The 17,320-nt window shown below is 45.4% G+C and overlaps 1 protein-coding gene across 4 annotated transcripts in view; it reads right to left on the bottom strand.

Annotated features, from left to right (window-relative positions):
* Nucleotides 1-17,320, bottom strand: part of CDK5RAP2 (CDK5 regulatory subunit associated protein 2) — a 152,956-nt gene that overhangs the window by 63,355 nt on the left and 72,281 nt on the right. For 3 of the 4 annotated variants that reach the window (XM_080668557.1, XM_080668560.1, XM_080668559.1), the window contains exons 14-18: nucleotides 14,450-14,593; nucleotides 8,440-8,537; nucleotides 4,709-4,839; nucleotides 2,853-2,965; nucleotides 424-552 (exon numbers count right to left, since the gene is read on the bottom strand). In XM_080668557.1, coding sequence (XP_080524683.1) covers nucleotides 424-552; nucleotides 2,853-2,965; nucleotides 4,709-4,839; nucleotides 8,440-8,537; nucleotides 14,450-14,593 — 615 coding nt within the window. The remainder of the gene's footprint in view (nucleotides 1-423; nucleotides 553-2,852; nucleotides 2,966-4,708; nucleotides 4,840-8,439; nucleotides 8,538-14,449; nucleotides 14,594-17,320) is intronic. The other variant, XM_080668558.1, reaches the window with a different exon arrangement.

Raw genomic sequence — 17,320 nt, 5'->3', positions numbered from 1 at the left:
AAGTCGTCAGGGTGCACAAGGCTTCCCTGGTCCTTCCCTGGAGCAAACTAACACAATGGGCCTCTCTCCCTCGGAACACAATCCCAGGGAACTACAGACTGCATGTGCACTACCCAGATTATCTGGGTGATCTGGCAACTCCCCAGATCCCTCAGACTGCACCTCTCTTCCAGATGTGCCATCTGCAGCACAGATCTCAGGGCCGGGCTTGGAGGCATCCCCATGTACCGAATGTGTCCCCGCAAACATGGCCCAAACCTGAGGAAGCCTGTGGACAGACCTGCTGACCCAAGAGGGCCCTCAAAACCCCAACCATGCCCGAGGGAATCTCTCTAGAGACTCCCCAGGACAGGCGCAGTCTTGAGAAATCTGGGGGGTTGTTATTTTTTGTAATTAGCACATGACAAGGATGGTTTTTCTTACCTCCACTTGTTCTGTTGACTCAAGTCTGTCATCCCCGGGGAAGCCCAGGCAAGAGAGGTCAAAGATGGTTTTCTTCAGGTGCTGGTTGTCTGTATACAGTTCCTTCACGAGCTGTATGAGGTCGCTGACCTAGGAGGTAGGAGGAGAGAACTGGATACCCACAAGCAGACTTCAGCTTCCCAGGGCCACACTCCTACTGAGCAGACCTTTCAGCAGCACAGCTGTAGAGAACCAGGCGGTCTGATTCCAGGCTCCAGGCTCCCCTGGGGACAGTGAGGGGGAAACACCAGCATGCCTGTCCTCTACTCCCAGAGCCAGCACTTCATGGCAGAGGTGCTGGGCAAGTGGCCTAAGCTAAGCCTCCAATTCCTCCTCTGTGGAATGGGTTACTACGAGAATTGAATCAGATCATGGTCACAGTGCACTAAAGTCCTTGGTACAGTCTAATAACAGCTAACACTACCTGTCTTGTACTTGAGGCCCTCGGGAGGAAAATGCCTGAGACTGAAGTTTCTGAGACTGTCAGAGCCTTATTTTACAGCATCGCCTTCTTTGTACACTTACCTAGCAGTGTCAGTAATAATAATAGTCTTCAATTACAAAGCAATTTACAGCTACTAAAATACTCCCACAAGCTTGAGTCGATTATTCTTTTCAAAAATCTTGAGGAGGTGGATAAACTAGTATAATTATCCCCATTTTACAATGAAGAGCCTGGGGTGGAAAGACCTTCACTGCCCAAGGTCCCACTGCTGGGGGTGCCTGGAGAACAAATGGCAGGTAACAGCCAACGTGCCTCGCCATGTGGGAAAGGGCAACTGCCTCCACAGAGGCACAGCCAGGCCAGAGCTGCGATCCGGACACTCCCAGCCCTGTGCTCCTTCTTAAGGTACCGGTCTTGCTAGGCCAGGTACATAACCAATTGAGCAGACACCACCTTTGTTCCCAGCAAGTTTCAAATCCCAATGGCCAGAAATTTTCCAAGGACCTCTTAACAGGGTAATCATTAGCCCCTCAAATAAAGTGGGAAATCCTACCCACCCAGACTATCCACAGCAGATGTCCAAAATATACCAACATATGAGTACAAACTGAACCCGATCCTCAAGGTTATAATAGGAAATATAAGATATTCTGATCCTAAAAACACTATGTGACACTTACTACGTGTCAAACACGTGAACAATTTCCTGCCCTTAACACAGCCACAGCAGGTACTAGCAGCAGCTATATCGTCCCCATTTTCTTTACCTTCAAAAATTAAATGCTTCATGCTCCTTGCTTTACCCCTCCCACAATACTGAAATTTTTATAATTCTCCTTTCTATTTCTTACTTCTGTGCCTTACACCGGCTATTTTCCCCTTCTCTGCTAAAAAAGCCCTCTACCCAAACTCCTATCCATTTTTCAAAATCCACTTCAGGCCTCACTTACGCTGAGAATCTTTCTCTGATCAAGTGAGCACTCCCCAAACCCAACAGTTAACATTTCCTTCTCTGCTACCTCCATACCCTGTACATCTGCCTATTACAGCAACCCCTACATTCCACATTGCAATTACTTATTTACAAGTCTACTCACTCTACCAGAATGTAAGTTATTCCAAGACAGAAACTGAATCTGTCATACATGTATGATAATTTTGTAATAAAACAGTCTCCTCTGAGCTCACACTTGCTATTCTTATTCTATTCTTAGAACCTTAAAATATTAAATCACTCTAACCACACCAACAACGATCAACAGATTGAAAAACCTTTTCAGTTTTAAAAAAGATTTTTTGATCAAACTTGAACGTTTATTCTTTGAAAAAGTATCTATTAACTCCCACTACATGTGCCAGGTACTGGAAAACCAGAGATAAATGGGGTGTTCACGGCCTAGCAGAGGAAATAGACAACACCCCGATAGTTGCAGACCCGCATGCGAAGGGAATCAATGTGCCTGGTACAAGAAGAGAGGCGAACGACCTGAAGGAAAGGTGGCCAACTCTACGTGGAGGGACTGGAGAGCGTGTCCAAGAGCAGCTCGAGCTGGGCTGGTCCTTGAGCCTAAGGCAGGGGTGGGCAAACTTTTTGACTCGAGGGCCACAATGGGTTCTTAAACTGGACGGGAGGGCTGGAACAAAAGCATGGATGGAGTGTCTGTGTGAACTAATATAAATTCAAAGCAAAGGAGCGGAGGGGAGAGCAAGAGAACCGGATAGAACAGCTGGATCCGGCCCGCGGGCCGTAGTTTGCCCACGGCTGGCCTAAGGAGTGTATCAGACCTGGGGAGGGCTCTCCAGGAACCTCGCGTGAAGGAGCAAAGGCAAGCAGGGAGGGGAGGAAAGAAAGGAGAGAAAGGGGGTTTGAGACTCTTACACCTCTGACCAGGAACCCAAGAGACAACAAATAACCAAAAGAGCATTGAAAGTAACAGGCAAATACCTTTTTCTTAAGTTCTTCTTGAGAAAAATGCTCCACTTGAAACCGATTGTGCTCTTCAAGGCAAATACTTAGATAAGATGTTTGATCACTATAAAATGAAAATGGTTCTTCTGCTAGAAAGAAAACAAAGTGGCAGGAGGAGAAAAAGAAAATCAGAAATAGATCCTTCCAAGATCAGTCCCAGTGCAGTCCATCTCTGGCAGTATGAATTGGGTAGGGGTGGGGACAGAGGGACGGAAGTACCCATAGGGAGTCTAAGCTTTGGAGCAAAAGTAATTTTCCCTTCTTTCTCTACAGGCTGATGTCTTAAAGTGTGGTTTCATCATGGTCTGCAGAAGCTTTCACTGTAGCCAATTCTGAATTATAATTTGCATATCAAGTGTTGTGCCCGAGTGGCACAAGAAAATGGTGATTTCAGTTTAAAAGAGGGAATGATTCTGTTTAGGTGAGAATACAGGAAAATTAGATGTGACCTTCAAGGGTAGAACTCAAGGGAAATAAATGCCTAATGTATTTTTTACTGACCCCAGAGCCTCCATGGTAGCGAGCATACCCCATACAGAAAATGCCTGCTAGATCTCAGATAAGAGAGTCGAGTCACCTACATAAGGCCCGCTTCCTGTGCAGCAGCCGTCTTCAACCAGTGTTCCGCAAGAATGTTTAAAACATGCAATACCTGACTATGTAGTCAGGGGCACTGGCCTCTTTCCCCTTAGATTGTCAAATAAAAAAATGACAACAGCCAACACAACAATAGCCGACCAGTGGTGTGAATAAACCAAAATTATACCCTTTTGTTGTTGTTGTTAGATCAGCAAAAAAATACATTTTTTGGTGTGCTGCAGAATGTTAGTAGTTAGTTTATGTGCCATGAGATGAATAAGGCTGAAAATTGCTGCTCTGCAGCAAAGGTCACATTCTAATAGGGAGGGAAGGCGCAGGGAAGGGACAGGCTGTTTACTGAGTGAGGCATATCCACAAACATGACCTCATTTAACACACGCGGGTAAGAGCTGCTACACTTAATGCACTAGGAAGAGCTGCACTTCAAAGGAAGATGTCTTGGCTCACATCTGGGTAAACCAAGTCCCATTCCACCCCTGAGCTTCATTTCTTCATCTGTAAAATAAAGTCAATACCTACTCTACCTACCGGGATGATTGTCAAGATCAGGGATGAGAAGTTAATTGCCTGGCGCTGTGCCTTGTACATAGTAGTTGCTCAAGAAATGTTAAGCTCACCATTATTACCAATTTATACCACACATGCCAGGCTAGAGATACAGAAAGGGAGGAGATTCCAAGCCAGACGCTAAGGGGCTCAGGTTCTAGGAAGGGAGAGGGCCAAACATTACTGTGAGAAGCACAGCAATACAAGAACCACAGGACCCTCATCTGGCAGCCCTCCCTAAATGAGTCCACTGTGGTCACGATGACGCAAAAGGCAGTGTTTGGATATGAAGCAGCGATCTCGCCCTCACGTGTCTGTAGTCCGGGCTCTGCATGGGGTGCTGTGGAAGGCAGAGCCCGGACGCTCTGGGCAGCCAGGGCTGTGAGGTTCCAAGGTTACCTGGAACTAGAAGTATCAAATGCTACAGAACCCAGGAGAGGCAGAGGGAAGCAGTCCTGCAGCAGAGCTCTGCGGAATTCACACCATTTGCTGGGTCTTCCGCTATGAAGACCGAAGCCAGGCGGCTACAGACTGGGCGAGAAAACACTGACATCCCCACAAAAAAGGACCCGCAGATGAAATCCTGTGGGTGACTCATGTCCTAATGGAGTTTAGGACTCCCTTAGAGTCCAGTCCCAGTCCTCCAAGTGGAAAAACCAAAGGGAAATAAATACAAGAGTGTGTACCTTCCCGCCTCCGTATTTCACTGATCTGCTCCTCCAGCGTCTTTTGCAGATTCCGATAGGTGAGCACATCCCGCTCCAGCTGCTTCCGCAGGGCAAGGATGCTGTTTAACTCAGCCTGCAGGTTGCTGACACTTGGTAAAATAAGACAACAGAAATTTAAAAAACAGACCCGTTTGTGCTTTAAGATGCAAAACCCTGCCAGCCTTCCCTTTGATTTTTATGTCTTTTGTGGTTGTTTCTGGTTATAAAAGTAAATATGTTTGTTATAGGAATTTTAAAATATAAGACAAAAGAATAAAGAAAAAAATTACCATGATCCCACTACCAATTAACATTTGACAGACTGTATTTCCTCCCAATCTTCCCCCCCCTGAGTACTATTACAAGGTTGAAATGGATGTACAATGCTAGGTTGTGTGTTCCTCACTTAAATATTCCCCTACACACTTGGAAGTTGTTTGCAAACATCAATTTTTGACTCTGTAGCATTAACTCCTCCCCTATCAGTGCGCATTGGGATCACTTCCAGGTTTTTGCTACAGATGGAAATAAGTGAAAATCGTTTAATTCTGCAGAATGTCTCTGTTGGGAAATGCCTGTGAGGGCTTGGGTATAAAAAGGGAGGCTCTCCGGAGCCTGGTGTCACCTGGCACCCAGGCTTCAGAAGAGAGGAGACAAGAGAGAATGTCTGTTGTATCACTCCAAAAAGAGGTGGTATAGGGTAAGGGTGAGGGCCAGGAAAGAAGAGAGAAAAATACAGAACAAAGCAAGTCAGTAAAAAGAGGGAGGGAAGGACCAATTTAAAGACCAACAGAACTCCACTGTGGTGGGTCAGTCCCTCCCAAATACGTGGTGGAATGGGTTCTTACCTTAGGAGGGAGAGCCAAGTATGACATCAGGGTCACTGTGACACAGTGCTAAGCTATAGAGAGAGCAACCTGGAACTCAGAGGAGGCCATGAAAATGCACACCTCCCAGAACAGGCATTGACCTTGGGGAGGACTGTCCAACAGAATCCCTCCGACGATGGAAATGTTCGGTATCTGCACTATCTAATACAGCAGCCACTAGCTAAAAGCGCCTACAGAGCATTTAAACTGTGACTAGCATACCAAAGAACTAAATGCCTAATTTTTTAAAATTTAAATTTAAATAGTCACATGGCTAGTGGCTACGAATTGGACCATGCATGTCCACAGGAAGGACTGTGATCCTACTGCTGTGCACATGGCAGAGGTCCAAACCGGTACACCAGCTCTCAGAGGAAGGGACCCCAGCCAAAATCTGAGAAACGTAAACAACGCTTCACTGAACTCGGTGCCGAAGCCTTGTTTCACACTCAGGTTAGTTTCTTAAGACAAGTTCCCAGCAGTGCAATTACACATATGAACATTTCTCAAGACCACCAAAACACACCAACACGTCAGAAAGCCTCCTTTTTCAGACACCAAGTAATATATCACTCCCTATCCAGCCTCTGACCTATCGCTCCCTAAGCGTGTCCATCAACACTTTGGAATTGTCTGTGTGGCTTTTTTCTAGGAAGAGGGCCATAAGCTTTCAAGAGACTTTTCAAAAGGGATCCACACCCCGAAACAGATACAAGCTATTGCTCTAAGTATATGTGCTGCAGACTCAAGCCCTACTTCTCCTTCACAAATTTCTTCCAGCTCCATCCACCGGACTGCACACATAAATCAACATACATTGGAAGGAAAATAAACCATTATGTCTAATCTTCTATGCTCACTGCTTTGACGATGGCTCATTGTGAAAGCCGTCTTCTTGCAAAGCAAGGGGCCCTACCAGCAACTTGCACCTACTTCCATTTCAAGACAATCATAATGACCAATTTGTAAGGCTGATGGAAAACCTTCCAGAGTGTCACAGCGCAGCACTCGCTTGGATATGGCTGGGCTGCAGACACATTTAACCAGGGAAAAAGGAAAAAGGAGATTGCTTTAGCAAAGCTCGTGCGATTAGGGCTGGGAAAGCTAACTGCTTCACTCCCTCTTCCATTCGCTGCTGCGCCCCTGTCTATTATTTATGTTTCCCCAACTCCAGAGTCTTTTCAAGGTGCAGAGATTTTGGTGGAACAAAAGAAGCAAAGGAAGCGAAAGCCCTGTGCATTCCTCTCTCTGGAACGTGGTAGGGAAAGAGGCAGAAATGAGCAGTTGAGACCCAAGCACCAAAAGGCAACCACCAACAGCTAGCTCCGTGACCTCTGGCCTTAGTCCTAATTTCCTTCTCTGTAAAATGGGGTGGTATCTTTCCTTCAAGATTGTTCTGAGGATTAAATTAGGTGTTATAAGGGAAAGAACACAGCATAGTGCCTAACACATACTAAATACTCAACACATGATTTCCTTCCTTCCACATATCCTAAAAACTCCCCCCAAAAGATAACATTTATAAGCCAAATGTCTGATTCTCATGAGTTACATCAGTGATTCTCATATGGAAACAATTTTGGCACCCAGGGAACAAGTGGCAATATCTGCAGACACTGATAGTTGTCACAACTGGGGTGTGGAAGGGAGCTACTGGCATGTAGTGAAGAAAGTCAGAGATGTTGCTAAATGAGACAATGCACAGGATAGCCCCTCCTAACAAAAAATTGCCCAACCTCAAATCCCAATAGTGCCAAGGGTGAGAAAGCTGAGTCACAGGGCAGTGAAAACTGTCCGAGTTCTCAAGATGAGAGACGGCTCAGGAAGGGCAGAGGCTCGGGAGCCAGGGAGGTCTGAGCTCTGGTCGTTCCGAGCTGTAGGTGCCTGGACAATACCCTGACTACCTCCAAGAACTGACTTCCACTCCTTGCCCCATCTAGTCCCACCCCAGCCCCAACCAGGAAGCCACGGCAATCTTGTTCCACAGTATCCCTGTCCACTTGCTCTGCTTCTGTGCTGTTTTGAAATAAACTCCAGACATAATTCCTTTCACCTGTTACTATCTCAGTTCATAGAAAGATGATTTCTTACTATGAGAAATCACTGAGGCCTCCCCTATATTTATAGATGGGCAAACAGTGGCCCAGGGCAGGCCACTTGCCTATGGACACAGAACTAGGGCTACGACAAGACTCTAGCCCAGGGGTGGGCAAACTTTTTGACTCGAGGGCCACAATGGGTTCTTAAACTGGACCGGAGGGCCGGAACCAAAGCATGGATGGAGTGTTTGTGTGAACTAATATAAATTCAAAGTAAAGGAGCGGAGGGGAAAGCAAGAGAACCAGATAGAACAGCCGGATCCGGCCCGCGGGCCGTAGTTTGCCCACGGCTGCTCTAGCCTGTAATCAACTCTCCTCACCACACTCCCAGGCACCAAATCATCCCAGCAATTCTGTAAAGACACAAGTTGCTTGAGTGAGTTGTGGGGTTCTGTCACTCATCATCCATGTGACTTTGGACAAGTCGCTTAACCTCTCATGGAAAATGGCTTTATGGAAAACAGAAATAACAGTATTACTTACCTCATAGAACTGCTGTGAGGATCACTGGAGATAATACATAGACACACTTTCTAAATAAAAATCTGAGTGATAATCCTAAATTTGTTGTCAAGAGTCAGACAATTCTTGGTAGAAAATGGGTATATCTGACTTAAACAAGGCAGTCCATCCAAGCACTTTGAGCTTCCTAGGCAAACTTTGCTGCCTCAGAAACAACAAGCACTTATTCAAATAAGTGCTCACACTCACGTATGTGTGATGTCCAAACAGAAACCCTTACCTGTCTGAGTCCTGCAGAGATTTCACCAGGTGGGCATAGATGTCCTGCTCCTTCTTTAAGACCTGAATCAGCTCTTCATAGTCTAACTGTTGCTTTTCCTGGAAATGACAATGGATATCTGACATTAAGAGAAGGATTTTAAAAGAGCACGTCCTTACATTATGCAAACCTAGGTGGGTGCTTCTGGTTTCTAAATCCAAACAAAGGTGATCGCCAGTGCTGGGCTCTAGATCAGGCCACGGTCAGAGAGCACCACCTGCAGGAGGAGTGGGGAATGACTGGCCATCACTTACCTCAGAATAAAGTGGAGCTGTGCTCCCAACACTAAATAGCTGTCACAGAGAACCATCCTAGTTATCCTATTTGCCCATCATAAAATAGCCACCCCTTAGAGCTTCTGGTTATTATTTTCACAACACTATAGAGAATGCCTTTCCACACTGCTCTTGTTCAAAAATAAATAAATTTCTAAGCCCAAACCTGACAAGTATTAGGAGTAAGGGACTTACATTCAAGTAGAAGAGGTCAAGTGAGTCGTGCTTTATAGGCATCCAAACAGAGCAATGCTACAGAGACCTGACGGGGAGCTCTGCGCCTAGCAGCTACGTTAACCCAGGTAACTAGTTAACAAACCTCTATCAGCTTTAGTCTCCTCATTTAGGCACTGGGGGTGTAATTTTGTGAATTAGCCTTCACAAATGTGAATTTTTATTTTATTGATTTTTTTAGAGAGAGGAAGGGGGGAGAGAGGGAGAAACATCGATTCATTGTTCCATTTATTTATGTATTCATTAGTTGATTCTTGAATGTGCTCTGACCAGGATCAAACCCACAACCTTTTCGTATCGAGACAACACTCCAACCAACTGAGTTACCCAGCCAGGGCACTATGAATTTATTTTTAAGGTTCAAATTTTGTCTCTGCCACTTACCAGTTCCTACGGAGGTTATTTACTAAAGCCTTGGTATTCCATCTGTAAATGGTAGACAATAACCACCACCTCATGGAGTTATAGAGCAGATAAAGTTAAACGTGTACTATAAGGGATCCCGAGAGAAATGACCAGTGCCGGTATTGGGGCAAGAAAATCAAGGACAATACAATTTTGTAATGCCGGAAAAGATGGAATTGCTTAAACAATGATGCAGTGTGTTTCCAGAAGGACAAAGGAGCCAGTTTGAAAAGGCCACGTCTGGCCCTGGCCTGGATGGCTCAGTTGGCTGGGTGTCATCCGTGCACTGAAAGGTTGCCAGTTGAATTCCTGGTCAGGGCACATGCCTGGGTTGTGAGCTTGATCCCCGTGGATGGCATGCAGGAGGCAGCCAAACAATGCTTCAACATTTCTCTCTCTTTCCCTCTCCCTTCCTCTCTCTCTTAAAAAAAACAAAAAAAAAAAACAAATGAGGCACTCTTCCTCCCGGGAGCATGCCTGTGCCTTTTCCTTTGCTTTTGCCTTCCCCTTCCTCTCCTCCCGCCCTCCCCGTCTCCCGCCCTGCCCCGGCATGTTACCATTAGCTTCCTCACCCCTAAGCGCCAAGGGCCCTTCCTTTACCTCCATAACTTTTTTCCTAAGGCCATTTCTTCTAGGAATTACTTTTTCTACCTCTGTGATTTATAAAAATATATATATATATATTCTCTTAAAGTTAAAAAGAAATCAATAAAAAAAAGATTTTTTTAAGAAAAGGCCAACTCTGGAATAATTTGAGCATCAAAATAAATAACAGTAGTAACATTATAACCTACTGAATAAAATATGAATTCTTGAGTCCATATTGATATGAATAAATGAATAAATGGGAAGAAGAGTGCGCTTTTCTTTAAAGTAGAACAACAACTAACAAATGTAGAAGGAATGATGGGATTAGAAAACTCACCATTTGCCAACCATCATGGGAATTAATAATTCAGCCAAGAAACATAAAAGGAAACTAGTGGGTGGAAGTTTGAAGATCGAGGCATTTACATAAATTCAGAACACCCCTCCCCTCCACAAACACACACACAAATACTTGTTAATTACAAATGAAAATAACTGTAGCTGAGACACCTGGCAGACACCATCTTCATAAAGTTATCAAAGTCAGCGTGGCCAGTAATAGGACAAAATGAAATCATGTGCCCTCGGACGGACACAATGAGAACACAGCATCACACCTGTGATGTTCCTGCCAAAGATGCCTAGCCACCTGTTTATCGGTCTGAGGGCTCCTTGTGGGCAGCACAGTGCCTGGCACAGATCAAATGCTGCCACAATACTTGCAGACCTGATGATTAAATAACTAAGAGGCAACACAGGGACCCATATGAATCTTCAGAGCACAGTCTTGTGGGTATTTTGCATAATGGCGTCGGAGTGAGTCAACGTCTTCCTAGAAGCAAAACGTTCACCCTTGGTAAATAAACGAACTCTTTGGAGCCATTTGGGTCCCATTTCATCCATCACCTATTCCCTTGCGTTGAATCATGCCCCATTAGAAAGAGCTGACAAACCAATGGGTCTCCTCGGCATAGAGGCAGAGGGGTGCCAGGAGGGCAGTAAGGAGAGGCACCTCTGAGCAGGAGCAACCTCCACGCTGTCCCTCCAAACAAGAAACAACCCAGACAGGAGACTACTCATCCCACAGGAGACACGATCACCACGCATCTACTGTGTCTGACTCTGCAGTTGGTTCTCTGCAGCCCAAGACCACCCAACCAGCTCACCACCATCCCCTTGGCCCATCTGAGAACTGTCCCTAAAACACAGGGACCAGAGAGGGAAGACCCCTCTCTCCTCTGCGAGCCAGATCCTGGGTCCTCACGAAACTAGTATGATTCTCTCCAGGGATTCAGAAATGTAAACTGAAGCACCATCAGTCTGAGAGTTGCTAGGTGTAACTCAGGTCAAAGACAGAGTCCTAACCCTGGCCAGTGTTGCTCACTAGTTAGAGCATCGGCCTGCAAACTAGAGGGTTGAGGGTTAGATTCCCAGTTGCAGGTGGGTGTGTGGGCGTGCAGGAGGCAACCAATTGATATGACTCTCTCACATTGATGTTTCTCTCTCTCTCTCTTCCTCCCTCCCTTCTTTCCACTCTCTCTAAAAATCAATGGAAAAAATACCCTCAGGTGAGGATTAACTAAAAAACAACAACAGACAGAGCCCTAGGGTGACGCTTCTGCTGTCCATGGGCCTGCTGCAGGTTCACTCTCCCCGAGGCATGGCTGCTGGGCTCTCCCCTGGCATCTGCGACAGCCTCCTTATGCTACCAGTAAACACTCGAGTTCACTGCTATTTTGCTCAAACTACTCAATGCTGTATTCTGTTACTGGCAACCAAAAGAACCTTAACTAATACACTACATTATTTCTAATCCTCTCGGGAAATTAGCATGGAATTCTCCATTTTACAGATTAGGAAGGTGAGCTCCAGAGAGATTAAGAGACCTGACCCAAGTCACAGAGCTAATAAGTAGCAGAACTGACATTCCAACACCAAAGCCGGGCATTTCCTACTCTACCCCAGCTTCCTTAACGACATGAAGGAAACACATGCAAGGTGTTGACCACAATCTGAAGAGATATGTAACCAGAGGACTTAATGGCTCACTTCTTGATAATGAGGGCCATTTAGTGGCCTGAAGATGGGTGGTGTCTATCCTGGTAGCTATGACACAGCCCTGCAATAAAGGTATTTCATACTCAGGAACTTTAGCAGCGATGTTCCAAACATGTCAACAGCCAGGATCTAAAAATCTCTGGCTGCTGCAAGTTTAATATGGTCAGTGGTTTTACTCCCTGTTCTTCAATTCCCTGAGCATCCAGCATTCATTCTCAGGATCACACAATAATTAGAAGGGAAACAGACTGCCCAGAGTAGATGGGGACATCATTACAGCCTCAAGTTCTTTGTAGAAATGGGAAGAGGATAAAACCTAAATTAACACAAAACGGCCAAGGGCAGAGCAGAAGAAATCCATATTTTCTACAAAGAAAGAACTGCAATCTGAAAAGTGTACCTTTGGGGTGGGCCGGGGGGGGCGGGGGGGACTATAGCCTTAACAGTTGGGATTTCTTAAACTGACACCTAGAAATTTACAACTCCTAAATGATAACTTATAAATCCTTATCCACAATTTGCAATTAGTCTTACAGAACAGAATTAAAACCTTTGCTAAAATACTTAGGCATTTTGCACAATAATTTAAACATCAGGTTCTAAATATAAGGGAAATGCCCATGAAATGACTTCATACTTGTGGTTATATGAAAGTACAAACACCACCCAGACCAAAAAAACTAAACACGGAGTGGTGCAGATCATCCAACTCAGCCTTTTCACTAGATTCATGAACATGTTATTTAACATTTACATACTTTTTACGTGACTAAAACATGATGCAAAATAGCAAAATTTAACTAAATGTGTCCATTTAGAACACCTGATGGGGTGCTATCTTGTTTCAAAACAGACTGTACCTTAGACAGATTAGAGTGTATCCTAATAGCCAACTAAATTTGGTCAAAATAAAATAACTATACGTAGGTTAGAATTACAAAATGTCAGTCCTGTGAGGTTTAGATATCGGACTTACCCAACTAAGTGACACAGCCAAGAGAGGAATCCAGGCCTGCAGATCTCTGGCCTGGCTCTAGTGCTCCTCACTAGTCTATGCTGACACTCTTATTCCAAAGACACAGAAAAATGGAAATCCATAAATGGTCAAAGTTAAGAAAGAGCTCCCACTGTTCAGCCAATGATGCCCTCTGGACCGGGACTGATACTGAGCTGATACTCAGTGCAATGGCTAGTACTGATACTAAAATACTGAAGTACTTCTAGACCAGTTGCAAAATAGCTCCTGATCCATCCACCCCAACTAGCCCAGCTGTCCTGGCCCTCCCTGTAGACTCCTAGGGATCTCTCCAAGACCCAGTAACTACAGGGTTGGTCCCTGGCACACGAGCAGGCCTCCAGGACCCTGCTCCAGCCCTACCGCCTAAGTCTATTCCCATAGATGGGCCCATGCTGCACCAGTTAATTATTTTGAGAATCGCACTTTGCAAATCCACACATCATGATCAGAGCCATTCATCAGAGAACTAATGTGCATAAGAGTCTGTCCTAAATGTATGAACTTAATTAAAGTCAAGTTTCAAAACTTGAACTCCTTTCCTTTCCCATATCTGGCTGCCAAGTTGCATTTCATTCAAGCTGGGGTCAGAATACTATCTACATATCTCTCATAAAGCAACAGAGTCATTCATTCACTCAACAAGCACTTACTGAACCAGCCAATGGGCTAGATGTTGGGGTTCAACACGAATGTCAGTTCTCTACCTCTGAGGTGCCTGCCCCTGATGCACAGGGGCTCGAGTGAGGGGAAAGCAGAAAGGTGGATCCTGTAATGTCAACACAAGAACTAAGTGCTAGGATGGATGGGCGTGCACAGTGCTGTGCCCCAGAGAGGAAGAGCGGGTTCAGGGGAGGGGCCACAGAGGTGGTAACACCAGAGGGCCATTAGAGACGCCCAGGAGTCACCAGGTAAACAAGGAGAAAAAGGCATTCCAGGGGATGGAACAACGCCTGCAAAGATGGCGCTTTCAGGAACCTGCAAGAAGTTGGCTGTTGTTAGTGATGAGAAGGAATGAAAGAAAATGGGACTGGAAAGATAACTTGGGACCAGATAAGGAAGGGCTGCTGTGCCCTTTTTCATGTGTGTTTGAACAGGAAAATGTTCTTAACACTTGAGATTACCTAGTTCTTGAGAGGTGAACCCTCCAAAGCAAACATGAGGCTCATCTTTTAATGAGCCTCAATTTCTGTTTCCTGTGCAGTGCAAACACTAATGCTCGGCTGCGGGACACTAATCTGTAAGTTAGACAGACTCACAGCCCCTCCTCTTACTGTTGTAAGCTCAACTATCAGCAAAAAGGCATCTGAGGCTTTCTAGATCAAAGGAATTACCCAATATGTGCCAGAAGAGAATATGAATTCGCATGTGAACGTCCCGTTTCAGGCACGCTCACCTCCGAGAAGATGCTTCTGCTGCCTGGTGACTGCTGAGCGGAGCACTTTTCTGTTATTAAGTCTTCACTCCTGAATTTGAGATCCTCCGCAGTCATTAAATAACGATTTTGCTGTCCTGCTTCTGAATCTTTGCCACTGAATTTCTAAAGAAACAAAACAAATCATAAGGACGTTTTCATCAAAAAATACATTAAGAGATTATCCCCTGCTCTTTAAGGAAAGATACTCTTTTTCTTCACAATGTCCTCTAAGGAACTTCCATCATCCCCAAATACTGGCAATTACAAACCTGTAATGCACCCCACTTGTGTGTTATTACAGCTGGAAGTCAGATGCCAGCATGGTGGTGGTCCTTACACACCTTCCTTCTGGCACCACTGAGACAGCCTCCCAGCTCTGGTCCCAGAGTCCCCCTGACCAATGTGACCTCCGGGTCTGTTTCCCATCCTACGGGGTTACTGCAGTGATTAGGGAGATTGTTTATCACAACCACCGAAGGGCAGTGTCTCTTGAAATATTACAAATCTGCTAAACTTGAACCACCCACATCTGTGAGGAGATTTGACTTCCAGGAAGAAAAAGGCAAGACTGCAAACACTGCTTTGGGGTCTGGTCACACATCTAAAGCTCCTTCATGCTGATGCACAATGCAGTTCCCCCGACCCCGACCCCTGCAGAAGAGGTGACATGCAACAACACGGCAGAACTAGAGACAGTTTCTCCGGTCTTGTGTCCAAGCTCAAGCACAGAATCTAGACCCACCTACTTAACACCTGGTAACCCCTGAACTAGGTTTCTGCACTCTGTCAGAATTTCAGGGCAAGAACCACATCTTATTCCTTAGCCTATCAGAATTAATTCATCATGTCAAGCTTGTCAGAAAAATTAGGTGAACACACACCAAAAAGCAGCAGAGACAAATTTCTGTAAAAACCCATTGACCTGTAACAGGAAGAACTAGGAATCAAATAGCCAACACTGTATTTCTAGAATTGCCATCATACTGTTGTGCTTGTGTTACACGTTTATCTTTATTTTTTAAAAGTCCAATTATACATATACTAGAGGCCCAGTGCACAGATTCGTGCATGGGTGGGGTCCCTCAGCTTGGCCTGCACCCTCTCGCAATCCGGGACCCCTCGGGGGATGTCAGACTGTCAGTTTCGGCCCCATCCTCAAGGGACGTAGCAGTGCCGAAGTGGTGGCGGCCCGGGAGGAGCCCGAGCTGGGGCCAGGCATGGTGCTGCTCCCGCTCATCCCGGCCCGCTGTGCCTGCCACCGCCCACACAGGAGCGCTGCCGCTGAGTCATGAGAGGCTCCTGCCACCACAGCTGTGCTCGCCAGCAGTGAGCCCGGCTTCTGGCTGAGCAGCGCTCCTGCTGTGGGAGCACACTGACCACCAGGGAACATCTCCTGCATTGAGCGTCTGCCCCCTGGTGGTCAGTGTGCGTCATGGCGACTGCTCGACCAGTCAAGCGGTAGAACTGTCGTAATGGTTGCTTAGCTTTTATATATATAGATATTAACAGTACTGTGAAGCTTAAATAGAAAACAGTCGCCTCCACCTCTCCACTTCTCAGCTCTTAGTCCCACTCCCAGAAAAAAACAACTTGCAACTCTATAGCTATTTTGTGTTATTTACATCCACATTTCTATATTAGACTCCTATTCCCACATTTCTTGACTTTTTATGGTTATATTTTATCTATTGGCTCCTATCAAAGAAGTCTTAAAATTTAGCTCTTATATCATCTGCCCCCCACACACTTTTCCTAATAGTTATATTACAATTTTAGTAAATCAATATTCCACATTTACAGTATGCCATGCAAATACTGTTTATGGCTCAGCCATACATACTGAGTTCCATGATTACATTTCCTTTCCTTTTCAGTTCTTTACTTTTCGTGGAATCGGTAGCAACTGCTTTGTTCTGTTTGTCTACTTAGTTCATAAAACGAAATCATGGGCTTAATGTTAATTTACCTCCAAACTCTCTAAAAGAACTTAAAAATTCCTCTAGATGGAGTCAGATACTCCAGATAAGTGATACTCCATTTTTGTTTCTTTGAGAAATTCTAACTTAAGCTCCCTCAACAGCTCAAATCTGGGCTCCCTACATCTCAGCCATCCGCCTGGGGCTTCACATCCCAGGTGAATTCCTACATTCTGGATTCCATGCTTCCTTTTGGTTACTTCCTCGTTTAACATCATCCTCCAGACGTCTCCTGCAAGGAGTCCATGGGAGGCAGATGATTTCAGACACCAAACATCTGGAAATGCCTTTACTCTGCCCTCACTCTTTCTAACAGCTCTGTGAGCACAGAATGCTGGACTGGAAACCACTCTTTCTGCTCTGGACGGTTTGACTCATTGGGAGAGCGTTGGCCCGAGGACCGAAGGGTTGTGGGTTTGATTCCTGGTCACGGGTACATACCTCAGTTGCAGGTTCAATTGTCTCACAGGGGAGGCAACCAATCGATGTGTCTCTGTGTCTCTCTCACGTCAACGTGTCTCTCTCTCTCTCTCTCTCTTTCTCTCTCTCTCCCTCCTCCCTCCCCCCCTTCTTCCCTCCCACTCTCTCTAAAAATCAATGGGAAAAAATATATCCTCAGGTGAGGATTAAAAAAAGGAAAAGTAAAAAGAAATCACTCTTCCTCAATAATCTGAAAATACTGCTCTCCCATCTTCTGGCTTCGTGTTCCAGCTGAGAATTCTGTAATTTTGAGGACTTTGTATGTCACCCATATTTTCCTCTCTCTGGAAGCTTTTCAGATGCTCACTTTACCCGTGTTCTGAAATTTCACAAAGACATGCCTTGAGCTACAGGTCTTTATCATCCATTGTGCTAGAAACAGAGTAGGCCCATT

Source organism: Plecotus auritus (genome assembly GCF_963455305.1).
Source record: "Plecotus auritus genome assembly, chromosome: 5".
NCBI lineage: Eukaryota > Metazoa > Chordata > Mammalia > Chiroptera > Vespertilionidae > Plecotus > Plecotus auritus.
The sequence above is the reverse complement of the archived record's forward strand: the minus strand, read 5'-3'. Positions and strand labels throughout refer to the sequence as shown.